General features: G+C 44.6%; 2 protein-coding genes across 8 annotated transcripts in view; one reads left to right on the top strand and one right to left on the bottom strand.

The window, feature by feature from the left end:
* Positions 1-10,944, bottom strand: part of PCNT (pericentrin) — a 78,326-nt gene extending 67,382 nt beyond the window's left edge. For 6 of the 7 annotated variants that reach the window (XM_027751973.2, XM_027751975.2, XM_039381358.1 and 3 more), the window contains exons 1-6: positions 10,842-10,944; positions 5,577-5,768; positions 3,936-3,986; positions 2,936-3,115; positions 2,045-2,188; positions 217-381 (exon numbers count right to left, since the gene is read on the bottom strand). In XM_027751973.2, the coding sequence (XP_027607774.2) occupies positions 217-381; positions 2,045-2,188; positions 2,936-3,115; positions 3,936-3,986; positions 5,577-5,768; positions 10,842-10,895 (786 nt within the window). In that variant the 5' untranslated portion in view covers positions 10,896-10,944. Of the gene's footprint in view, positions 1-216; positions 382-2,044; positions 2,189-2,935; positions 3,116-3,935; positions 3,987-5,576; positions 5,886-10,841 lie in introns of those variants that run through there. The other variant, XM_039381356.1, reaches the window with a different exon arrangement.
* Positions 10,945-11,367: 423 nt separating this feature from the next.
* On the top strand, positions 11,368-24,701 carry CUNH21orf58 (chromosome unknown C21orf58 homolog). Its single transcript, XM_027752050.1, has 9 exons — positions 11,368-11,448; positions 16,651-16,722; positions 18,249-18,306; positions 19,086-19,153; positions 19,771-19,914; positions 20,358-20,472; positions 21,875-22,014; positions 23,397-23,577; positions 24,616-24,701. Exons 2-8 carry the CDS (start codon positions 16,660-16,662, stop codon positions 23,550-23,552), a joined length of 744 nt encoding a protein of 247 aa, XP_027607851.1. The 5' UTR covers positions 11,368-11,448; positions 16,651-16,659; the 3' UTR covers positions 23,553-23,577; positions 24,616-24,701.
* Positions 24,702-25,759: the final 1,058 nt, after the last annotated feature.

The raw sequence follows: 25,759 nt of genomic DNA, 5'->3' as shown, positions 1-25,759 counted from the left end.
CACTTAAACTTTTAAGGCTTCTATCCATGGCATTGCTGGTTATATTCTTAAAAGAGATCAGACCTTTTAAGCTGTTCCTTTAATGTTTATAACCACAGTCCCTACGGATTTACTTCTAAAGAAGAAGACTTTTTTCACGATTGCGTCACTACAGCAGGTCCGAGTTATCACCAAACTGGAAATAATTATTATAAAGGAATCAGTGTATGTTTTTACCTTTTGAGAAGACTCCAACTGTACTTCCAGGTCATGTGCTTTCTGGCGCAGCATCTCTAAGTGGGCATTTTGCTCTCTGAGACGATCCTGGAACAAGGACACTTGCTGCTGGGCTTCTAATCCTTCGTTTTTCCTGAGACTTTTACTCCTCAGCATCTGGTTAACCTGAGCACATAAGGGTACTCCCAGTCAGAAGTCAGTTTGTATCCAAACAACTCATGCACAAGACTCACTGTCTGCATAAAATACACTGCATTCATCTACTACAGATTTGCCCTATGGCTTTCATTCTCATTAGGGAGATAAGAATCTCCCTAAAAAGTCAGGCAACACTTGTCATGTTTTAGATACTATTACTTACTGTAAAGATGTGTTAGATGATTCATCCCTATGATGAATTCTCCAATATTAAGAGCCTAAAAATCTAACATAATGAACCATACTGAATTCCTCCAATATGAAGCAGAACTTCCAATGGACTGGACATACCAGTAAGAAGACAATGAACGAAACCAGTCTTCTCTGCAAAGGATTTACAGCTCATTACTAAAGGGTTTTGGTTTTTTTTTTTTCTTTCTCCACATCCCTTCAAATGAAAACATTTCCACCACGGGGGTAACATAAAATGTGTTCTACTTATTTTTAAAATCTTTTTCTGAAGATGTTGCTAAAGCCAAGAAATAATACCTAAGACAGTATTAGTGCTTTCATCTATTATCAAAATTGACATGCTTCCACAAACAATGTGCATCCTATCATTGGAATTATTTGGAGTATGCCCCAAGTGCTATTTAGAGGCTTTATCCCAGTCTTTCAATGGCTTATGCAGCAAATCCCAGCAAACATCTGTAGAGTAACTTTCACTATTACCACCTATTTTGCCAACAGCAACTAGAATTGCAAATAGAAAACAGTATTTTTTTGTTATTTTACAAGATTTCATTTAGCAGACGATTTATTTTCCAGGGCATGAGCAACTCCTTCAAGATAATCCCTGAATTAAAAAGTCCCAGGTTTACCTTTTTTAAAATTTTTAAACCCCCTTCCTTTCCTATCCAGACAGTTAAGACATGTAATCCCACCTAGGGCAATTCTTATCCTGCAAACCTGAAATGGTAAGTATACAGAAATATTTCTCTTTGGCTTATACTACAAGGCTCCAAAGACAATAAATATATGGGTTCAGAGAGAACAACCAGTAGAACACTGAGCATCACCAAAACATAAAGCATTTTTTAAAAACATTTTAAAGTAGATGAAAGGCTGCAGTATCTCTCGTTATCCGGGGATTACATCCATGATCACCTTGTTGCACTGAAGCAGGTTCTGTGTGCCACAGGGGGTTGCCTCAGCCATCTTCACGTTATTTTAAATCTCCTTCTTTGAGTCAAGTCGCATTACCTCACTACAGCAAGTTTCTGTCTAACAGCTGAGCTGTTCCAGTTGCCCAGGTATAAACTCCGAGATTTCTTTGGCAAAGGAAAAATGATCACGTGCAAACTCAAGTTATTACAGTAATGGTTGTGTACAGACCCCCAAACCACCAACAATATTGTGTGAAGTTCCCTAACAAGGGCTTATTAACTGATGGACAAGGAACCATAATGACCTCCAAAAACATTACGCAATCAAGTGGAAAATATGAGGATATTTCCGGGACTTCGCCGGAAAAAAAAATGCTCCACCTTGCCCTGAAATCACTTTCACTGCTGTGCTACAATATGAACTAGCAAGAGCTACATGATCAGCTCAATATGTTTCCACATTCATAGTCCAAACCTGTTCTTACTCTCTTGGTAAGGACACAGAGACTGGAGGAGAGGCACACCTGATGTAACTGCAGCTGTAAATCCTGGACCTGAGCAGCAACGCGCAAAGCCTCTTCCTGCAGGTCATCCCGGTCTTCCTTGGTCTGTTGAAGGCAGCTCGTGAGCTTCCTGATGATTTCATTCTGCTCTTGAAAAGTAGTTTCCTACAGGGATCACAAGAAGTGCACTTTTGAAGCTAAAATATTCCTAGTATATTTGGAACCAAGTAAGTTTTCTTCAAAGCTGCTACAGAATCCATAGTTTTAACAAACTTGCACCAGAGGTGTTCAAAGACAACGGCAGGTGTGATGAAAGAGGAGTCTTACACTGATCTCAAGGATGACAAACCTAATCAAAAGTGACTTTTTAAACAAACTATAGGATACCAGTAATGAAATTAACATTTTTACTTCAAAAATTGTAGCTCTAATTGATGTAAAAGCAATAAGGTTTTCAAAAAGTATATAGCGAATATTTAGTGCTCCCTAAAATGAGTCCTATCTGTCAGCTCTTCCCTTCAGCCATGTGAAAGGAAGCTAATGAGATGGGACACATTAATCCTATTTCACGTTAATCAAATTAATCTTTTCAATTTATTTCTCACCAACAGGAAATGTCATTGTTTCCCCAGTCCTAGAAGGAGGGGGGAAAAAAGAAAACCACACAAAGGGGCAAATAGCTATTCTTAGGAATCACCTGGTAATAATTTACCTTTACATAGAACTGCTAGAGAAGGAGAATTCAATATATTATTTTTTAATATTTTGGAAGAGGATGCTGCTTTTTGCAGTTATCAAGGTAAAGCATTTCACACTAAAAAAAAAAATACTTCTTTTCAGTTTTGCCACCTAAATATTTTCAGGATTAAAGTGAAATATTATTATCCCATTATCCACTTCTATAAAACATACCTGAAGCTGCATAGAGTCGTTGTGCTGTGTGAGCTGGTCCTGCAGTTCATCCATCTGTGCAGTGAGTTTTTCCACTGCCTCCTGTTTCTCCAGAAGTCTGTTCTCCAGCTCAGCTATCCTTGCCTGACACATCTTAGCATCAGCCTCGCTGTATTCTGCAGCAGAATTTATCCTGTATTTCTTCATAAAAGAAACAAAAACATATTTATTCACTAAAATAATATATCATTTCTGGTTTGCAGTTAGTCTGAAAATAAACTCAGCTTCAAGGTTAAGTCCTAAGCAAATTCTACTTTTAAAGTAATTCAACACTGGGACTCTGTGTTTAATAGAAACACTATATACATGAAGTCTTTAATTGTTAAAAAAATTCAAATAAAAAAATTAATAAATAATATATTTTCACATGATACTTTAAGGCACAAAAGTAAATTAAGCATGTTGTGATTCTATAGCACCAAATGGTGGCAATGTGCCATTTTGGCATGTATTGGGATATAAATATCTTCCAACAACTGACTGAAATTTGGGAGGGGGGAGGCAGAATACTACCAAACAAGCAAAATTTTTACATTCATTTGTGCTGACTGGAGAACAGTCCATCCACAGGAAAAATAACAATGTTAAGTTCTTCAATTAAAACTAAATTCCCGTGGTTTTGAAGAGCAATATTGTTACAATTCTCACAGAAGACATACAGCATCTTGTATTTAATTTTAAATACTTTTTGTTTGTATCACATGAAACAACTAAGAATGAACCTACTTTTCAATTATAAACATCATTCAAATTTCTCTGGACAAAGTCTACAATTTCACTAAAACTTCTTAGCAACCAATTTCACAGTCAGTACAGACAGAAAAGTGCCTGGTTTAGACTGTAAAATAGTGAAATCGCATCAGTTTTATCTCATTCGATAACAATGCCCAATTAATAATTTTAGCAACCATCACAGACCTATACAGGATCTTTTACTAAAGATACATTCTTTCACACTTACTTCAGTTGCATGATCGTTCAGTACGTCCCAGTTGGACAAATCAGCATTTCCCTGGTAAGTAAACAAATAAAACAGACGCTAAATCGTGGTCATTTTAAAAGAAAATAAGGAAAATTAAGAGGGGAAAAAAAGGAAAATAAGGAAACCCAGAATTATTTTGGAAACACCCTAAGCACATGAGCCAGAAAGGTCCGTGTTGTGAGATAACATATCAGTGAGAGACTGACTTTTAATGCTGAACCCAGCTGGTCTTCCATAGTGAAATGAAATAATTAACAGCAAAAACCAAACAAACAAGCAAAAATTATTACAAATGTCTACTTAAATTTAGGGCTAAGCCTCACCACTGAGATTCAATGTTTGATCCTCAGCTCCTGTGTCTGAGCAATCTTTGACCTCCTGCTAAATACTAGTAAATTGACAGGAGATTATTTAACAAACATGCTAAAACCATTCAGGTAACTACAAAAGAAGTACTTTTTTCTGACACACGTCCATAAGGTAGCTTGGTATCTTGAAAGATGTTTCCCTTTCACTAAATTCCCAACAAGACCAAGATGACTATAGCACTACTTGGAAAAGGTAGTCCACAGCCCTCCCTGTATTTTGAATCTGCACGAAGTAGTTCCCAATGATTACTGTCTCCCTGGAGGTGCCCTAGAATTCCAGCTGCTTTATAAATCAGCTATTTTGACAAAAACTGGTTAGAAGCTGTAAGTGATTTTTGTTTCTTTTTGAATTTAAGTTCACATGAATATAGTAAGGACATTGCTGTGGCTGAGTGACAAAATACTGTGTTTTTTCTCAGACACTTTGGTGTGTAGCTTCATAACAGCCTTTGCATTATGTTGAAGATATCCTGAAAGCATCAGGGATACCCTCAAAACAGAAAGCAGGATGATACATGAAAATTGTATCCTCCATGATTGCAGGTTTCCAAATACACTAGTTTGAGGCTGTTGTGGTATGCTGTGAAAACACACCAACAGCTGGAGAGATGCTTTTGATGCAGAAGGCACCACCTCCCCAAAACTCATGAATCTTTGCACAGAGAACATGATTACCTTTAGGGGGTCATCAGTACAAACATATTGAAACACATTAGGCACAAGCAGAGTCAAATTTTAAACAAATCTGGCATTATAAATAACATCTATACCGGCTTTACAATGGCTATTGAGAGCTTGCTGGAATAAATAATAATGTTTCAGAAAACATTAAGCATTTTTGAGCCAGCAAAGTGATACAAAACCAGACTAATAACATGCATTATAAAGTTCTGGCAGTTTTGCTCATCTGCTATACCTCTTAATCCAGATTTGCCATTACATGAAGTCACAGCCATGTAACTAGAAGAAGAGAAGTCCATGGCAGTGAAAGGTGAAAGACCACAACTTAGCAGGCTAACAGCTCCCTGACATCACCAGCTGTCCAGGCCGTACCATGGAGATGCCTTACTCCGTAACTGACACCACTTTGTAACAGAGTGAATTATTACAAGTGAAAATACACCAGTTTAATTCCTCCTCAATGGCAGCTCGTTGACAGTGCCAGTGAACTCGCACTCAAGTACCACAATCACCTGGAGTACTTGTTATCTGCAGATGGGGCGAAGCCAAGGCAAGAAATACTAAGATTTACCTCTGTTGTCGCCTCTAGTAGGTTGGCGTCTTCAGCCTTACTTTCTACGCCCTTACCAACACCTCTGGCTGCTACTGGGTGCTCTTCCTCCGGAACGTCATGCGGGTGGACAGCCGAGCCCTTCCTCTGCGCCGCCTTTTTCTGCGGCTGCGCGACGTCGCTCTTTGCTTTTCGCTGTCTGAAGTAAGCAAACTGTGCAGAAAAGATTGGAAGAGGTAGAGGGAGAGGTAAGCGAGGAAAAGGTAGCAGGACCACAAGATTAACACAGTCATGGGTGATGAAGATCCTGTCTCGATAAAATCTATACATCTGCAGAAAAACTGCTTTGTCTCCCTACTTTCCATGCACTCACAACGTACTGGATGACTGAGCCATTAAGCAACAGATCTCACATCAGTGCTAAAGACTCATTTCAACACAAGAATCAAATTTTACTCAGTGAAGTTTGTGTGTTAATGACAATCCAGAATTACAGCAAGGCAGATCAGCGAAGGAACAAGTTGTCAATATACTAGAAGCATTAGGAAAAAATAATAATTGAGCAGTCTTTCTGCAAGACTAGCAAAAACGAGAACCCCCTTGTCATGGTGCCAAAGCCAGCGCACCCCTACAAATATATCTAAACAGATCCTTGCCAGCGTAAGCTTTGAGATTAAAATTAACGGAAGTGAATCCTCATGCTCCTTCCCTGCCACCCCCTTAAGAGAATACAGCAAAACTTCCTCGCCAGAAAGCAGCCTCCAGTACATAAATAGAAAATCAATTAAGCCAGGTCATTTTAATTTCTTCTGTTGAAGAATCAGATGCTCTACTTTATCAGGCTATCGCAGCTCCACAAAGCCCCAGGGACCTGTAAAGAATGTCACTGACAGAATTTATTACCCAACTCTCCCTAGCACCTTAAACAGCTTAAAAAGGGTTATTGTTATTTTCAACTCTAGTATTGTGTTTAGGGAGCACTTCCAAGTAACATCTCCCTCACAGCATAAATCCAGACATCCTTCTCATAAGGAAAAAGCCTTCTTCAGGGTTAAAGCCATGGCTTATCAAGTGCAGTGTTATATCCTTGTGATGAGATAAAACAGATAGTTGTATGATGACTGGATGTAAACATCATTGCCAAGTTCTACCTGCAATACATATGAAAATCCACTGCTAGACAGCTTGGTTTTCCTGTCAAACAGCCACCTCACACAAAAATTTTGTCTGTGTCTTCTCATTCAGTTTGTGAAATGGATCTAGTTCAGTTCCCTCCCCTTACGGCAACTTCCACCTTACAGCTTAGCTACTCCACAGAAATACAGATACACATCTGCTACACTGAGCAGCCTGTTTAAAAGGTGTATTTGCAGAAAGACAAAGGTTTATTTGCTGTTTCTTACCAGCTGATAAAAAACACTTGGGTGCAAACAGCTTATTTTTAATTTCTATACTTATTAATACTGAATGCAGATTAAATGAAGATCACCTGATGTCCTGTGCCTTTCATGATAAGCAAAATGAACAGGCTAGTACATAAAGCTGCAGTAAGACACAAATACTGTTCTCTGAAATCAGGTGTTAACTCTAGCACTTACTGATGGCAATACATGTTAAAAATAGCTAGTGCACTAATTAACCTGATAACATGGGGAAAACGGGGCAGGAGGAAACCTGCAGAAAAATAGAGAATAGAGGAAACTGCTGAAGCAGGGAAAAAGGGAAAACAAGTGTAAAACAACCAGAAAAGATGAGAAAGGAAAGGCAGAGAGAGTGGGCACCATGGAGAGCAGTTAACGATTTCATGAAGGGACACGGAGTATCTGACATTAAAATACCAAGACTTGGCATGACTGAATACACAACCATGAATTTTTAAATGCACAGCCAAAGAAAACAAAACATATTTTGTCCCATTCACATGCACTAAACACACGAAATCATAATACATATCATGCAAAAATAACCAACTATGCCAAAATTTTATGGAACTGCTGGACTTGGTGGAGTGGCTGGAGTCAAATATTCTTCAGACTTATGGAATCACTGGATGGGGAAAAGTTCTATTTAGAGCAATGTTGGGTTTCCCACGCTTTCAATCAGCTACACAAATTTAAGTGTCACTGTAAGAGTATATCAGGCTCTCAGTCATTCAACACAAAACAGCGGGTGTGAATGTGAAGCAAGCGTGACATAACCGCCTCTCCCCCATCACAGTGAGATCCCATTGTGCCCCTTTTGAAGGATTTAACTCTCCCTTTGCTTTCTAGAAAAGTGCAAAAGCAAAAGCTTCACTTCTAGCCAAGATGCAGCATTCCACAGGAACCCCAAGAGCACTGTCCACCACACAGCAGCCAAAGCAGCTCTCCATGACAGAACACCACCTTTCCATGGGTACCAACACTCTGCAACTTCATTTCACCAGGAACAGTCAGTTAGAAGTTGACCTGCTGCTTTATGTGCTTCAGAAATTAGTACCAAAACCAACACCCACAGAAAATTGAACTGAACAGAAAACCACATCGCAACCAAACAGAAACAGGTTGTCCAAACAAACCTCTTGGATACAGCTCTTGGCTACTGCAAACATAAGCAACAAGTGCCCTCAGACAAAACCCAGAAACGTTTTCTAGAGCTTCCTCAAAATGATGAAGTGGGAGAACTTCCTGGAAAACCTGAACTCCTTTTTCGTCTCCTAACATGTAAAATACAGGAAGAGCAAAAGCTACTCACATCTGGGGTATGGCACACAGAGCTCTGTAACTAAAGACACAGGGGGCTGGCATGACTAGCTAATAAAAAACAAGGAGAAAAAAGAAGCACTGAATACTTGGGGTTTGTTCTGTTTCTCCATTATTACACCTTGGCTATCAGTATTGCATTTATTATTTACTACTGTATTTATTAAAAACAGGAATCCAAAGTACCTGATACAGTCAGCACTTAGCTGCCAAATCATTACAATTTCCAACTAATAAAACAGTTGTTGTTATTATGCGATAACTTAAATGCCAGTACTGATTTTAAAATTAAAACATTTACATTATATTTCTTTCCCAAGTCATTGCTTAGCAGACTAAAATCTAAGGATGTCAATAATAAAATAATGGGGGGGGAGGGAGGAGGTAAGCAAAAAGCCCCACAGCAGTTCACACCTCCCCACTGAAGCAGTATCAGACTGCAGTTACCATCACTGCACAGGCTACCCAACCAGCCTCACTCCTGTCCCCTGCTGTCCCCCTGTTACCTGTGCAGTGATGAGGTGAGATGATTCAGGGAGCTGATCTGATGAACACTGAACACTTCTGTGTCAGACCGTAGATGGGATCACCTTAAGCTGCTCTAAGATGCATCACAGGAAGGAAAACCTGTACCTGTTCATGGTCCTGCCTCCCTTTCAAAACTGCACTTGCATTCAAGAGGAGGACAGCACAAAGAAAACAGGAAAAAAGAAAAACAAAAGAACAAAACAGGAGAAACGTTTCCTTACGGCTCTATTACACAAGGGCCTTTAAACATGAGCTACCCAAAGTTTCTGAAGGAAGTTACAGTCCTGCAGCCCACCTTCTCCAGCAGCATGGCCACATCCTACCGTGGGAATAAGAACACACCACGGGCTACACTGAGGGGCATTTATTCCAGTAATTAGCCCAATATGCACCTGTTCCAAAGTCAGCTCTACAACTTCAGATATATAAGTAAAGATACAACAGCAGGGCAAGCACACAGCCACACATGGCAGATGTTGGGTATGAGCATAGTAAGGAACGTGCATCTCACGTGCTTGCCTTACAAACCCTAACACACTACCTTTGTGCTTACTAAGCCCCAACGGATACTGCTTCCATTCATTCATCCATCCCGGTGTTTTTTGAAAACTTCCTGGTGCCCACAGCCTGCCAGCCAAGGGACAGACCTGTGTGACATTTTAAGAAGCAGAGGAAGCACTACAACTCCGTCTGCCTTTCTAAACCCTTTCCTCTCCTCTCAGCATACCAGGTATGTGACACTGTGCAGCAACAACATTGATGGGGCTGCTAATAATGCTTTTTTTTTTAATGGGAAGATGAGAGAGATTTAACACATAGTGCAAAAAAACAGTAAATGCAACACTGGCTATGCACACGTAACCTGAAACATAATGCAAGTCCGTGCTTTTTTTCTTTTCAATGGCAAACAACAGCTGTGCGACAGGTGGGAACTGGTAACTTATTCAAGACAAGTCTATCACATTTTTTCTCACTACAAACAGATTCTGCACTGAGAGTTAACTTATGTTAACAGAAATGTTAACATGGGTCTTAGCACACTAAGGTAACTTTTCAACCTGTGGCTGTAGCCACAGACTGGCAAGAGATAGCCAGAAGGGAAATGTGACAGAAACAGCTCAAAACCCAGCAGAAATGCTGAATTAAAAGAAAAGTAACCAGGCATTTCTAACCAGCTTATTGAACACTGATACCAAAACAAAGCAGAATTTCTTTTATCTAAGGGGGTTAACACACATCAAGCGTTAACCACATGGCTGCAGACAGTAATTACTAAGAGAATGTTATCTTTATACATCAGCTGAGTTAGAAAGGACCCACAAGGATCATGGAGTCTAACTCTTAGCCCTGCACAGGACCACCCCCAAGAGTCACATCCTGTGCCCCAGAGGATCATCCAAACACTCCTGGAGCTCTGGCAGCCTTGGTGCTGTGCTCACTGCCCTGGGGAGCCTGGGCAGTGCCCAGCCACCCTCTCGGGGAAGAACCTTTCCCTGAGATCCAACCTGATCCTGCCCTGGCACAACGTCAGGCCTTTCCCTGGGGTCCTGTCCCTGGTCCCCACAGAGCAGAGACGGTGCTGCCCCTCCTCTGCCCCTCCTCAGGAAGTTGTAGCTGCAATAATAAATACTAAAACACACAACGTCTGCTCTTTGGGATCCTCACCTGGAAACGCAGTACTCCCCCAAATACCCGAATCCCAGATAAAATCGGGAGAGCTGGGAATTAAAAGCTAACACCAAAGCAAAGCAAAGCAGGACGTGGGGGAACGCACAGGCACTGCTGTCAGCTGCTCCGGGCTCACCTGGGACTGTGTCCGAGCGGCAGGATGGGAGCCCCCTGGGCAGCCTGCCGGGCATACTTTTCCCTGCAGAGCCGCGCTGCCCAAGTGAGTCCCCCCAGACTCCCGGCACAGCCGCTCGGCCCTGCCGCTGCCGGGACCCCGCGGGCGGGCTGGCGCGATACCGCAACCCCCGGCCCTTGCAGCCCCCGCCCAGCCGGCATCTCTTCCCCTCACCTTGGCCCTGCCGGCCTCCAGCTTGCGCCGCCGCGTCTCCTCCGCCGCCTCCATTCGGAGGCCGGTGCGGCCCGGCCCGGCCCGGCCCGCGCCCCCCGCGCCGTCACCGCGGCGGGGACCGAGGGACCGCGGTCATGGCCGCCCCGGGGCCGCGCCAGGACCGCCCGCTAAGCGGGGCTCCCCACGGATTGGCCACAGCGCAGTAGCTGGCAGGGTCACCGGCCAATGGCGAGAGCGTTCTTCAGTCTGGCCCCGCCCACCCGCGCTAAATGACGTCTGGGATAGGCCGGGCAGGCTGGGGCGCGCCCCCGGCCCCGCCCACGCCCCGCCCCTCCGCGGCGGCCGCCAATGGGAGCCGCCCGCGCCGTTTCAAACGGGCCGCCAGCCACGGCCCCGCCCACGGCGGGAGGCGGCCAATGGCGCGCGGGGGCGGAGCTCCCGCCCTTTCCCGCTCCCTGTTCCCGCCCGGGAGCCGCCGCTGCAGCCACTGAGGGTGTCGTGGGAGCCGCGCCCTTCCGTCTGTGGTGCCGGAAAACAACACTCTAGGACTCTTTCAGAAAGAAAGCGAAAAGCACTCTCTTTACCACGGCGGCCGTGATGCGCAGGGGTATTTCCCAAAGCGCGCGTGCCTGAGTTACAAAAGCCTCTTGCTTTTATTTGGTTACCTAATTAACAATTCAAAGCATTACCTAATGCTGTTACGCCCACTTCCGAAACCGTGCCTCCCACAGTACCGCCCTCGCCACGCCTCCCCAATTTGAGTCGGGGGTCTCAACAAGACCTCATCTTCATCTTCTCTTCTTCCTCCTCCTCGTCTCCTTTGGCACAGCATCACGCCTTCTGGAGCGGGTCCAAGGCTTCTGAATAGCTTTGACTGGTTTTGTCAGATGTTACGTCTCTTTCTCAGTCCAGTTCACAGATAAGAGAAACCCTTTACGTCGTTAAAATTCCCATCTATCGAGCATTTTAGAAAACCAGTACAAAGGCACTAGTAAAATTACACAATATAGGTTTTAGGCTACATCTCTGCCCTACCAGTGGCCAGTGCCGGCGGCCCTGTTGGACTCGGAGGTGTTGGCAAAGGGGAGTGACCTGCCTAAAATCGGCACTCAATCTGCGAGCTTTAGAAACCGGGTGCTCTTTTATTGCACCACGCTGGAATGATTTCGGCGTGTCAGGTGCCCCAGGAATCAGCTCGCTAAAATGCACCCCGTGACATCTCAGTTCCAGCTGATATGTCTGCGTTACACAATTATTCATTTTTGTTCCCCGCATTCCTGTTGCATATTCCTGACGTTTCCAAATACTTACTAGCGTATATCCATATCCTTATAAGGTCTCTGAGGGTCTCTGGTGGTCACCTCTGTATGGAGGCCCCAAAGCTCTGAGTGACCACCTTATGAATGTCTTTAAGATAACATTACTGGTTATACATCAACCAGGCATTGCCTGCTCGGCTGCTTCAGCTCCTTCCTTCATTGTTTCCTCACCTTAGTTGGCTGATGTCTTTAAATTGAGGCACAGTCATTTTCTATGGTACATTCTGCTGCAAAAACTATTAGTTCTTGTTACGTCTCTAAACCCCAGTGTCAGCATCCAGCTCAATTATAAACTCCTGTGTGGAAATGTTGCCCTTTACAGCAGGCCTAGACCACCTTTTATAGATATATTTCATGTTTTACAAGGTCTCACTGCTTTATTTTCCTTGAGCCGTAAGGAAACGCAGAGTCCCTGCATCCAGGGGCACAGATGCAGCAACAGTGACCTCTGGAGATAATTGTGGGATAACAAGGGAGAAATGAGGTGCTCTTTTCTTAATGTTGAGTATTATTAACCTTAGAGTCACCTACAAAAATGGTGGCTTCTTTGTCTTTTGAAGACATTAAAATCACACTGGAAAATACAGCCTTTAATCAAATTTGTTACTTGGCTCAGCTCAGAGGTAACCCGCAATACACTGGGTTTTTCTTCCTAAGAAACACTGACATCTGTGCATCTTTATGAACTAGCACCCCCTTTTCTATCCCTGATCCTTTCTGTGCATTTGGCCCTTAAGTTGGGTTCTTCTGAAGGGTCATAGAAGTGTGTAGACTTTTGCCCCAGATTCAGACATTACATTGTGCAGGTCCTGAACTGGACTTAGCTTGCTCCTGTGGACTATTGCTGCCCAGCCTGTGTCGACCGCCATGCAAGAAGTATGTGGGAAGAAACATGGACGTATTCCTGTTCTCACAATAAACCATTTTGGAGCAATTTCCTGGTCTCCCACGTTACAGACACCAAAAAAACAGAGCAGTGTGCTCCAGAGAGAAAGCTGAGCAAGGCTGGGACAGCAAGGCTTTCTCTAGTGATCAGAAAGCTCATCTGCATCCAGAGCAAAGTGAAGATTAAGTTTTAACCCACTGCAGAGGTTGCTGGTGGACAGTATATGTTGGCCTTACTCCACCTCTTTGTCCCTTTCTCACTGGAGAGGGTGGAGGGAAGGGAAGCAGCTGCTTGGAGCTTAATTTATAGATGGTTTTAAACCACAACACTGAGAAGTGAAAGGAAGCTTAAACTTAGAACTAAGAAGTTTCTTAAAAGAAAAAGATAAAATATCACACCATTTATAATGGCAAACTTGCTAAATAAGATGCATTTAAAAATAACTGATTTAAAATTAATTGCTGCTTTGACTTCTTGCTCCGGCTAAAAATGAATACTTCATGTTTCATGGAATCACAGAATGGTGTGGGTTGGAAGGGACCTTGGAGATCAACTTGTTCCAACTCCCTGCCACGGGCAGGGACACCTTCCACTATCCCGGGTTGCTCAGAGCTTCATCCAACCTGGCCTTGGACACTTCCAGGGATGGGGCAGCCACAGCTTCTCTGGGAAACCTGTGCAGGGCCTCCCCACCCTCACAGGGAAGAACTTTTTTCTAACATCTAATCTAAACCTACTCTCTTTTAGTTTGACTCCATTGCCCCTTGTACTGTCACTCCAAGCCCTTGTCCCAAGTCTCTCTCCATCTTTCTTGGCAGCTCCCTTCAGGCACTGGAAGGCCACAATTAGGACACCCCAAAGCCTTCTCTTCTCCAGGCTGAAAAATCCCAATTCTCTCAGACTCTCCCTGTAGGAGAGGTGCTTCACCACCATCAGGTTTGTTTGGGCTTGATAAGTTTTGGGTTTTTGACAATTTTGGTTTTTTTTTAAAATAAACAACTGATGCATTATATTTTCTTATATCTCTGGCTGCTTGCTGAAATGTCAGGATTTCCAGTGCTGATCTAATTCAGTTGACTCAAGTGTTAACTTGCAACATTACAATTGACAGAAGGAGACAATCGATTGGAAGGAAATTATATGTCCTTCTGGTGATTTGTGGGGGTTTTTTTATTCTTTTAACTCCTTTAACACATTAAAACAGTCTTCTAAGACTGAAATGGTAGAGTCTGCTCTCTAGGGAACCAAAACATGGAAGTTTATTGTCTCTGGACATTTCCGGGTGTGTCAGTTTGTTTTAATAAAATATTCTTTTAATATTGTCTTTTAGAACTCCTAGTAATTAAAATTAAGGGTATAAAATATCAAAATCAATAAAAGACATCAGAGAAATGTAATACTGGTATGGATCTCACCAGGTTATCTAATCCGTTCTTGTATCTGAGGAGTATCTAATGGTTCTACAAAGTTCAAAGCATTTGTTTTTTATTGTTTCATATTGTTCGTAAACAACTTCTGTGAATTTTTTTTTTCTTTCATAGCTGCTCCATCATTTTTCTTACTGGTTAATTGAGATTTTTTTTTTCATGTTTTTATCAGGTTTTCCTCTTTCTCATTAAGCCAAATGCCCAGCCTTTTCCGAACAGAACCCCCATACATCTTGTTTTTGATTGTATCCTCTCATTTATTTAAAGATTGCTGGCCTGTCCTCTTCTCACTATCCACTTACTAATTAAATAAAGCCAGTTCTTACAAGTCTTCCTCAGAACCTACATTTTGTAAATGCACCATTTTAAATTTTTTTTCTGCACTTCCTTTCCCTCTAAAGCCACCATGTCTAAAATTAGGCACAGTGTCCAAACTCTGACTTCAGCACTGCTAAATAGAGCAGAATAATTGTCTCCTGTGAGGTGCATGTAGCCCTGCTGTTACTCCCTGGTAGAATTAAATTTGTCTGATTTTGCTCTTCTGCATCTTCATGCTCAAGTGTGATCCCTCATTTGGGATTCAGTGTTGCTACAGATCCCTTTCAGCAAGATCCTGTGCCTGGCTGGCACATTCCTGGCAAGTCATTAATTAGCAGGTTGTAAGCTGTCCCTAGAGCAGGGATCACACTGTGACCAAGGCATCCATAAGTGGGGAAAAGAGAAATCCATTTAGCAGATTTACTGGAAAGCATTTTTTTTTACCTAGTGTTGGATCTCCTCCGGGATACCTGTCACATTGGGAAGAAGTTTCTCTCTCTTCCTTTCCCCTTTAGTCAACTCAGTTTTTTAACACTGGTGCTGTATTTTTAATGGAATATTTATACCTGGGTCTTTTTTTCAACCTTTCTTGTAACCCTCTATCTATACTGCAATGAAGGCTCTAGAAATTTAACTTTCAGGGGGCACTGTATTAAACCAGCTGATGGCAGAGCATCAGCTCAATATTCTCTAGCAATCAAAAAGGGGGTTTTTTGCCTAATAATGAAGTTTCTATGACCTCTCCAGGGACTCCTAGCCTGTGTATTTTTTAAGGACAGACGGCACACATGCTGTGGGGGTCACAGCTGGAGGAGCTGGTCTATACTGCTCCCACACAGCTTGGAAGCATCTCTCAGCTGCTCCAGCTGCCTGCAGTGGCTCAGCTGCAGTTTTGCTGCGGCCTTCAAGTGAGAAAGGTGGTGTAACTTTGCTCTCCTAGGAGCAGAACTGGGCTTAAAATATGATACTGAGAATGAGTGTCTGCTACTTGGTTTCTTACGCCTCGACGTTCATTTTATGGATGTCACTGACAAATGTTACCCTGTTTTACGCTGGCAGGGGGAGCCACTCTACAGGTTGCTTAGGGGATGGTAAGCAAAAGGATGTTACACCACAGCCTCTTTACTGTTGAACTTAGCCAGGGAGGAGTTCCAGCTACGCTCCCTCATTTTCAGAGTTATTACTTACTATGTGACGATGAAAACTCACGTGAAGGGTTATGCCAAAAGTGTGCAGACCCCTTACAGTGGGATAAACAGGTGTCAATAAGCAAAATCATAACCTGACCCCTTCCATTAGGCTTCTGTTAAGGAACCACTGGCTTTTATCTCTTTTTTTCTTGTCCATTAATGTGCTGGGCATTTGCTTTACTGAAGGTACACAAGCTTCTACGCCTGGAGATAAAATTGTTTATGTTATGTATCAACACTGCAAACTTAGCAACCAGGTTACAGGCACAAAACTCTGAGCTACTTAAAAGGCTCTAACAACACGGAGGCCAGGCTTAGTAACACGGCCAGGGGAAGGCTAGCAACCATCAAGAACGGACAAATAAATATTCAGCCTCAGTTTTCCTCTTGTGAGGGAGGCATCACGACCTGCAGCACAAAATTGTATTGATGGAAATGGCAGGGAAAGCTGTGCCTGTGACGTTGTGGTGACCACCTGTGCTCGTTCTTACCTTGGAGTGAAACGGCAGCTTTTCTCTTCTTCTCGCGGGTTCTCCCAGTCTTGTATTAATGTTTTTTAATAATGGAATTATTCTCCTGTGAAGATCGTGGAGGGGAAAGAATGACCACTGAAAGCCTACCTGCCTTCGTTTAGCTTTTTAACCTGGTTTTGCCTGCCTGCTCTTCCAGGAGACTACTATGATGGCAGATCCTTCAGTGGTGGACCACCTGACACGACTGAAACTCAAACTCCTAGAGAAGGTAAGGGAATAATTCCGCAGCAGTCACCTTTGCTCTGCTTTTTGCTCTTGCCTGTTTAAGCAGTAACATTGTGTTTTAAAATATTATACCTCTACTGAGGTACAATGGGGGTAGCCAACTGAGAACATCTTTCTTCACGCAAGAAGAGGCAGACCAATGTGCAGCGGTGCTATAGCTACTGTCACTTTCTTAAATTACATTGTACAAGCTTACATGGACCTAAGGTAAATTAAATAGACTTTGATCTTATGGGAGATGTCATCAGCTGAAAACCAGTTCGAGTTGTGACAGGCAAAATTTAGGAGTAAATTTTGGATAAAGAGGACCTCGGGTTGTTTTAAGGCAACTTCATGTCTGCTGTCACATCAGACATGTTGCCTGGTGAAACATGGGCTGGCAGCATATGAGGTGCTGCACAGAATCCCAGCTCCCCTTGCTTGTGATTCTGCACTCTGTGTTCTCCACTCTGCTCTGTTCCTCCACCCTCAGCACATCCGACATCCACTGGTGTGGATCTTCTGCTTCAATATCCTCCAGAAGCCACTTGAGGTGTTATCTGAGAGCAGAGTATTCTGAGTTGGAAGGGACCCACAAGGATCACCGAGTCCAGCTCTGAAGTGAATGGCCTGTACAGGGATCAAACCCAAAGCCTTGGTGTTACCAGCACCATGCTCTAACCACCTGACCAGGCAATTTATCTGGAGGCGTGGGTGCTGCAAGTGGTGTCTAACCTGTCTCCGCAGCAAAGCCTTTTTTCTTAGATGCAGCAGCCATTGGAAGGCAAAGCTTTCAGCAGTGTGCAGCCGTGCAGAACCATGGAGGGAGCCTGGGTGCGAGTGAAAGGTCTCTAATTTCTGAGCATTAGGGAGCAACAAGGGCCAGCTGCTCTCTGAGGAGCAGGGAGTTCAGCATAATAACACATCAGCAGAGCAGGGGCCTAGCTGGAGGCAGAGCCAGAGATGGTGGCCAGGTTCAGCCAAGATTCCAGATCCATCAGGCAAGCTCACTGTGGTGAGGCAGGTCCATTGCCACCTTTGGAAGTGACTGAAGATTGGGATCAAGGTTAAAAGAATCTGTGGCCAGTCACAGCATGGCTGGGGTTGAACTGCAGATTAATGCTCATCCAGTATAATTCAGGTATGAACTGAAGACCTAGAGCTGAGATTAAAGGGGCACATGAGTGGCAGGTAGAGCTGAACAGGGTCATTTAGGCCTATTAGTGTACCAAATACCCCAAACTTGGCATTATCAAGTTCTTCATACAATCCATCTCTCTTCCATCCAACATAAATTATGTATAAATCTCCTGATTCACCATGTTATTAATTTTCAGGTCTGGAATGTCCTGGACGGTTGGAAGCATGACATTTCTGTTATTGTAACTAGATTTGTAGTGAGGACCAGCATTTGTCTCCACTTCTGCTTTATTTCCTCCATCCCAACCTATGTCATAAGGTAGGGCTAGAAATTCCTGTGAGCTTTGCTGCCTGACTCATAACCAGTTCTTGTTATGGTTCTACCAACAGAGACTAAAAAATGAACAGGAGAACCTGGAAAAGATGGAGTCATCTCTCCCAGCTGCAAGTAAGAGAAGCATTTGTTCTAATTATGGACATAATTTAGAAAGAGCTTAGTGATGTTCTCAGGGAGGAGTTCCTCAGTCGATCATCCCATTCCAGTACACAGGCACTGTTTATAATTATATTACCTACAGGTTAAAGGCTCTCAGTAAAAGCTCAATGATACTTCTAGATTGTAACCTGGGCTCCCATTCATTGAGCTGATGGACAAATAGTTGGGAAACTTCCAATCTATGGCCAAAAATTAAAAATCCCTATAACAACTTACAGTTTCAAAATCCGAAGTGATGCTTTCCAGAGCAGATGCCAGGCATGTCTCCAATGTATCTGAAAACATTCTTCCTTATTTTCATTTCAAGCAAGTTCTAAATCAACTACATGTGGGGAGAACTGAAGAGGAAGTTGATTCAGAACAAAAAAAGAAAAAGCAAAGTTGACATTCAAAACTGAGTTTGTTTTGATGTCACAACAGTCAGTCATCCTCTGCATATACAGAGTACGTCTAGAAACTTTCAGGCTGAAATGAGTTCCTAAGCCAGGAGGTTAAAAGGGGGCTTTAGAGAGCCACCTAAAGAGTTTCATTTCAGAAAGGGTGCATTGCCTTTGTAGAGCTGTGGAACAGCTGTGACTACACATGTCACAAAGTCGTTATCCATACATGCATTTGTGGAAGAAGCCAGGCTATCTTATAACGCATTTTCCAAATTAATCTCATAATGTAGGTGCTGTAATAGCTCTGTATTTGTGATCCTTTAAGAAGATAATGGACTTTTCCTCCTTCAGGGAACAGACCTGAGGACATGCTCCAAAGTGCCCTGAGGCGAAGGAAAGATCTGCTGCAGGAGCTCAGGGTAAAAGCCCTCTCTGTGGCCAGAAGCAACAGAAAGGGCCCATTTACCTGCACATCCACTGCTGATGTGGATTCAGTGTTTTCCTATCCTTTGGTTCTTGGGCTGGGCACTATCAGTGCTTTGCTGCTTTGGAATATGGAGGCTGGGACAGCTCATCAGGGAGGGGGCCTGGGGAGCACTTTGGCTTCCCTCACTACACCTAAGGAAGCTTGCACCTGCTTCAGGTAGTTGGTGACTTGATTCTGTTTGTCCTGGACTGCTGTGTCATAAGCTTTCTGGGGTAGTGCCAAAATACAAAGAAGGGATTTTTAATGCAGCCGAAGTAGGGACAATAGTAACTGTTACTCATTCCTACTTTGTGGGGGGTACCAACCATTAATGAAATGTTTTCCCAGACTTTTGGCTTCTCGTTCTGCACTTTTTTTTTTTTTCCCCATTCTTTTTTTGCTTGTGCTTCATGATATGTGGGAAGGAAAACTCCCCTTATGCTTACGCAGGTAGTGGCTGTGCCCTGCTGCAGGTTCCCAGGGCGTGATCCCATTCAGTCCAGAGAGCACAACAACACAGTCTGCCTTTCTGTGACCAGGTTTTCTTTAAGAAGAGACTTGATTTTGCAGGAGCAGCACCTTCTGGAAGAGCTTTCACAGCCACCTGCACCAGCTGGAGGACATTGTCATAATCACAGAGCTGTCCCCCCACAAGTCTACCAGATCCCTTTTCCAGCTCCCCAAGCGGAGCCACCAAGGATTATCCAGCAGACAGTAAGGACTGTCTCCTAGGAAACATCACTAGCACTTTGCCAGTCTGAGAAAACAACCATTTGGGAGCTGTATGGCATTGCTCATCCCACCAAAAGGGAAGATACCTCTCTTGCTCTTGTGTGGGACCCTTGCTACCTTCAGCAAAAGCTAAGGGGAATCACCTTACAAATAAGGCCCAAAATTAACAATGTGCATGGTTTACCCTAGGGACAAGGTGGCAAAAGGAGTGGCAGGATTGCCCAGACCTGGCCATTCAATCAGGTTCTAGTGCACATCATTGTCTGCTCGTGCAGCCCACAACCTCAACAGCTTCCCCACGAGGATCTCATGGGAGACAATGCCCAAAATTTTCCTGAAGTCCAGGCAGATGACAGCCCTTCCCAAAGATGAGGGAGCTGGCAAAAACCAACCCAAACTTCTCCATTTCCCTTCCTTTTTTTCAGATCCCACCTCAGCCTGCCACCATCATCCAGCAGCTGCCTCAGCCATCCCCTGTGATCACGCAGATCCCCCCTGCCCATCCCTTTGCAGCCCCCCACTCTGGAAGCATTAAGGAAGGTGAGGTGCTCTCTGTGTAGCAGCCAGCTCCCATCAGCAGGCCCAGGGAGGGCAGGTGAGGTGTCATGGCACGTGGGAGGGGGCACGGGACAGCATCCAAGCTGGTTAGTAATGGGCTGTTTCATGAGCAGGCTGCCGGCGGAGCTGTGGGAATTGCACTCCGTAACTGGGATGGGCACCAGTTCCGAGAGGCTTTCAGACAAACTCCTATCACTAAAACTAAAGAAAGAAGGGCTACAAACTCAAGGGGAGCTTGGGAAGGCAGAACAGCTCAGCTCATGGCACTGAGCAATATTAACAAGGTCAAACGCGTGTGCACAGGTGATTCCAAAATTAACGCACAGGCTTCTAAAATCTGGTTTTATTCTTCTGTCCCCTCTTAACCTGCTATTCAATCTCCTCAGGCTTTTATTATGCCCTGTGTTTGGAAACAAAACAGAATAGTGGAAAGTGCTGATCTAAATATAGTGCAATGCCAATAAAAGGGTTTGTTTCTAAACATAGGTGGAATAACACATGAACTAAAACCTGGGATGACTTCCCTGGCTCAGCCTTCAGCCAACGTTTTCTTCAACCCACACAGAAATCTTCAGTCATGAAACTACAGCATTTCTCACCTTATTCTTCATTTAAGTATCTGGATTTTTGAATAAGAGTTTATTTTCACGAACAAAATAGTCTCAATTCATGCATGACTCTTCTGAAGCTGCCACATGTAAAATACTTTTTGTATGACCAGTAAAAAGGAAAAGGAGAGTCGCCTTGATCTTTTTTCCCCTACTTTTTTTTTCTCGCCTCTTCCTCTTCACCTCCCCCCCGGGCGAATTATTTACACTGCACAGACCCTTTGTGATCCCAGAGATTGTGGTAAGGAGATCTGATGTGCATGCAGTGGCAGTTTGAGGGCTGGACTTAAAGGTCTTTTCCATCCTTTATGATTCTATGAGTCAGTGGACTCTCAAGGTGGCACTGCAATGTCACGCAAATTTGAGGAAACCTCTCACATGGAAAGCAATGGTCTGGGGCCAAAGCAATGGAGAGCACAGTCTGTGCATCCAGGAGTAAGGGAGGGCTACAGCCCCAGCCCTTGTCCAGCCTCTCAGCACAACCAGAGGTGTGGGCTTGCAGGGGAATGAACAGACAGAAGATGCTCATCAGCAGCTTTCCTGTAGAAGGGAAGAGAAAGAGGAAAACTGGTATGAACAGTCTCATTCAAAGGCATTAATTTTGCACTGTCTGGGCAAATAATGACAATACTCTTAATGTGCCCCTGTCAGCTGCTTTGCCTTGTTCGCAGTGGCCGTCTGTGTGCTGGAGGGCACTCCCCACTGTCATGCCTCTGCTGCTTGTCAGTCATTGATAAAGCTCTTATTTTCTTCCTTGGGGGGTGACCTCTTCCCAGATATGGTAGAGATGATGCTGATGCAGAACGCTCAGATGCACCAGATCGTGATGCAGAACATGATGCTGAAGGCTCTGCCGCCGGCGGCGTTCGCGCAGCGCACGGGACCCGGCTCTGCCCCACTCCAGCACACGCAGCAGGTAACAACCCCCTGGGCCTGAGGGGCATCCTCGTTCACACGAGGCAATGGCTGATCACCTGGGGAGGATACAGGGCCTGGACAAAACACACAGAGAGTCTGGGACATCCAACAGCTGTGCACACCTTCAAACCCACAGCGCCAGGAGCCTGTTTCTGAGGCAGCACAGCCTTTTTGCCGTGAGGAGCACTGTGACAGGACCCCATGGAAGAATGTTTCCTCACAAGTGCAGACTGGACTCAGTCCAGCTCTGAAAGCGACCTGGCCTGTAGGGTTGAACCACTAACACAAGACACCTTACACTGAGTATCTGCTGCTGCAGGTCCCCAGCTGGAAACAGCAGGGGAAAAGCTGGAGAGGGGCCTTTGGCAAGGGCAAGCAGTAGTAGAACAGTGGGGAATGGCTTTAAACTGAAAGAGGATAGGTATAGATTAAATATTGGGAAGTAATTCTTCCCTGTAGGGTGGTGAGGCCCTGGCACAGAGAAGCTGTGGCTGCCCCATCCCTGCAAGTGCTCAAGGCCAGGTTGGACAGGGCTTGGAGCAACCTGGGCTAGTGGAAGGTGTCCCTGCCCATGGCTGGGGCTTGGAATGAGAGGGTCTTGAATGTCCCTTCCGACCCACACCATTCTGTAGTTCTATGAATATTATTCATGTTACAAATTACTTTATTAGTAAATTTATTAGTAAATGCTGACCTGGCAGTATCAAATGGATTAGAGCTGAAACGCAGATTTTGTGATGGTACCTGGAGCCTCTCTGCTCTGGTTCCTGCCTCACTGAAAATTAGTTGCTACTCAGCTCTGAAAAGACAGATTCTTAGATATATTTTAGTATGTAGAGCCCTGTAGGGATTTTTTCAAAATGTGTCCAGTGCCTGATGAGGGGTAGGTAAATTTGAACATATCCTTAAATGCCCAATTCCTAAACTATTTTTAACAAGGTGATAGAGCTCCTTAGGATCCTTAAGTGCTTTGGAAAAATGTCCAGTCTCTCCTCCGTGGCATTTATTATCAAAGAAGAAAGGAAAGTTGATCTTTGTAGAGGAGGGGAGATGCTAGTGTTGCAAAACCTTCCTCTGTACTTTTCCTACCCCACGACCTTCAGGCTAACTTTTCCTTGTGCTGAAAGAAAGAATGCATCCCCTGATCCCTCCGCTTCTCCAGGCCGTCCTGTCACTCTGCATTTCCCTGGCACTGACTGATGGAATAAGTTGGAGGGAGTGGGATCTGAGTGCCTCTGAGTATCAGGGGAAATCTGAAGTCACCAAGTGTTTGTTGGACCTTCTGAACTGGTGGTTGAGTGGGACCACAGCTCCTCAGCCAGAGACCCTTCCCATGGGGGCACAGGTTTCTCCACCCACACTTTGTCTCTCTCCAACAAGGACCTGCAGCTTGCTGCTCCCCTGGCAGTGAAGGCAGATCGTCCCAGGCCGCCCGTGGTGCACCACCACCACCACTACCCTCCCCCAGGGGTGCTTCCAGTGCCTCCCAGGGGCTTCCCATCCCCATCCACGGCGCACCACTGGACCTGGACATAGGCAGCTTGCTCTCTACCCAGCCTAGGTATGTAAGCAGGCAGCTGTGACATACCCTTCCAGCCCATTCTTCCTGCAAGGGTGGGGTAGCAAGGCAGATTGTGGAATAAACGTGAGGATCAGACAAGATCTACAGGTGATACCAAGCCATGTCCCTGCCTCACAGAGCCCCTGCCCTGCCATGCTGTGGGGCTCTGCTCTGCAGGGGCTCTTACCCTGGGTTCTGGGTCTCCCTGTGAACCCAGCAGTCACCTGCTAAGCAAGGGGGTTGTATGTGTTTTACGCTCAGGCTAAGGTTCCCATCAGGATTTGCATTCTTAAAACACTGCTGAGACATTTGCTAATTGGAAATTCTTGGGGAAAAAAACCTCACCAGCTGAGAAAAACAGTACAAAGGGAGAGGAGCATCAGAAATAAAGCTGAACCTGTGCCTGCAGCTCGGTTTCACGTGCAGAAATGGATGATGCTCTCGGGTCTGTAGAGCCCTTGAGCCCTGCACAGAGCTCAGCAGCCAGCTCCTCCAGGTGCTCACTTGCTTTGTTGCCTTCCTCTGAGCTGGTCCTGGTTGGCTTGTTAGGTGCTAGAAAGTTCTTACGTGCCAAGGCTGGTAAAGAAATGCACTTTGCTGGAGCACAGGGGGTGGCATGGGGACACACTGCTGCATCGGTGAGAACACAGCTTTTATTTCTGTGCTGTGGCTCTTTCAGAGCCTTAGTGAACAGAAGGACAGGATGGAGGCAGCTGCAGCCCTGGGCCCCTGTGACCTGCTGGCAGGGGTATCTATACGGCCTTCTTTAGCAGAGGATTTGAATTCCTGAACAGATTATTTACCTAATGGGATTATAAGGGATAAACATTTCTACCTATTTCCCTTTTACATGGGTTTGTAATCTGAACCAGTAAAGAACTCCTGGCTCCTTTCGGAATCAGTGCAATTCGCTGTTTAAGCTGTCTCCTTCCTCTTCTTCAGCTGCCTTTCACCATGAGTTATGAGACCAAACATCTTCTTGCATCTGCAGCACTGCTGCTATTACCAAACACAATAAACACATCTTTCTTGTTGCAGGTGGCCCACATACTGACAGGACGGGATCCTCTGCAAGTGGACCATAGCCCTTCTAAAAGTAATAAAATCCTGATGTTCTTCCTTGAGTATTGACATGTCTTTTTCTTCAGCAACATAAATCAAGCACTTTTCTCTCCTTTACTTTTCCCACTAGTTTTCAGAGGGTAGGTTTTAATCCATGTCCATGCTATCCTCTTCTTTTTGTTTTCATTTACAGCTCCTTAAAAGGCTCAAAGTTTTTATCAGGTAACACTTTTTCATGCTCTCAGCAGCCTGGTTGTCCTTAATATAGAAAGATGAACAATGATTTCGTACCACTTTCTCAATGTCTTCCCACCTTCTCCTGTTTTTAAAGCAGAGAACATCTGTACATTGGGTTTGCCTTGTGCAGTTTGCAAGTGAGTCTGATTAAGATGACCCAGGGACCTAAATTTCATTGGGAACGAAGAAAACATAGTAACAGCCACTGCAGGAAGCTAGTGGTGTGCTGTCTGTGCTCCGAAAACAATTAATGAATAAATTATTTACTATGTAAAACCTACCTTGCTCTTTGCCCTCCCTGCTCTGTTGTCTGTGCTCGGTGTGTGAGTCAATCAGACAGTGTGGAGATCTCCACTGCTGTGGAGATCAGAGAAACCCACACCTGCTCTTTAGTGGTGACTGGGTTGGACACAGTGCCAGGGCCCATGGGCACCAACAGCCTTTAACAACCCCAGCCAGCCCACCTGGGACCCCCGCTCTCCCCAAGGCCAACATTCCCATTTAAGCTCGGGCCTGGGGCTGCTTGTGGCTCCTGTCAACCCTGTTTGTTGAGTTGCTGGCCCTTGATGGGCTGGGAACCAGGACATGCCACAAGGAATGGTGCTGTGCTTGTGGAGGGATTTGATCTTTCTCTTTCAAGACTCTTATAACTCTCTACAACTTCTCACTCTCTGCCTGAAAGAGGAAATGGCCTCAAGCTGCACCACGGAAGGTTTAGACTGGACATTAGGAAGAAATTCTTAACTGAAAGGTTTGTCAAGCATTGGAAGAGGCTGCCCAGGGAAGCAGTTAAGTCCTCCCCCATCCCTGCAGGTCTCTAAAAGTCGTGTAGATGTGGCACTCAGGGTCATGGCTTAGTGGTGGGCTTGGCCGTGCTGGGTTA

This window comes from Pipra filicauda, unplaced genomic scaffold, assembly GCF_003945595.2.
Source record: "Pipra filicauda isolate LSUMZ 115617 unplaced genomic scaffold, ASM394559v2 scaffold21_size4447388_pilon, whole genome shotgun sequence".
Classification (NCBI taxonomy): Eukaryota; Metazoa; Chordata; class Aves; order Passeriformes; family Pipridae; genus Pipra; species Pipra filicauda.
This window is presented reverse-complemented; position numbering and strand designations above follow the sequence as displayed.

Coding starts and splice junctions, on each gene's coding strand:
- CUNH21orf58 (XM_027752050.1), top strand. CDS start 16,660: ATGATGGCAGATCCTTCAGTGGTGGACCACCTGACACGACTGAAACTC. Junction 16,723..18,248: donor AACTCAAACTCCTAGAGAAG/GTAAGGGAATAA, acceptor TTCTACCAACAG/AGACTAAAAAATGAACAGGA. Junction 19,915..20,357: donor CAAGGATTATCCAGCAGACA/GTAAGGACTGTC, acceptor CCTTTTTTTCAG/ATCCCACCTCAGCCTGCCAC.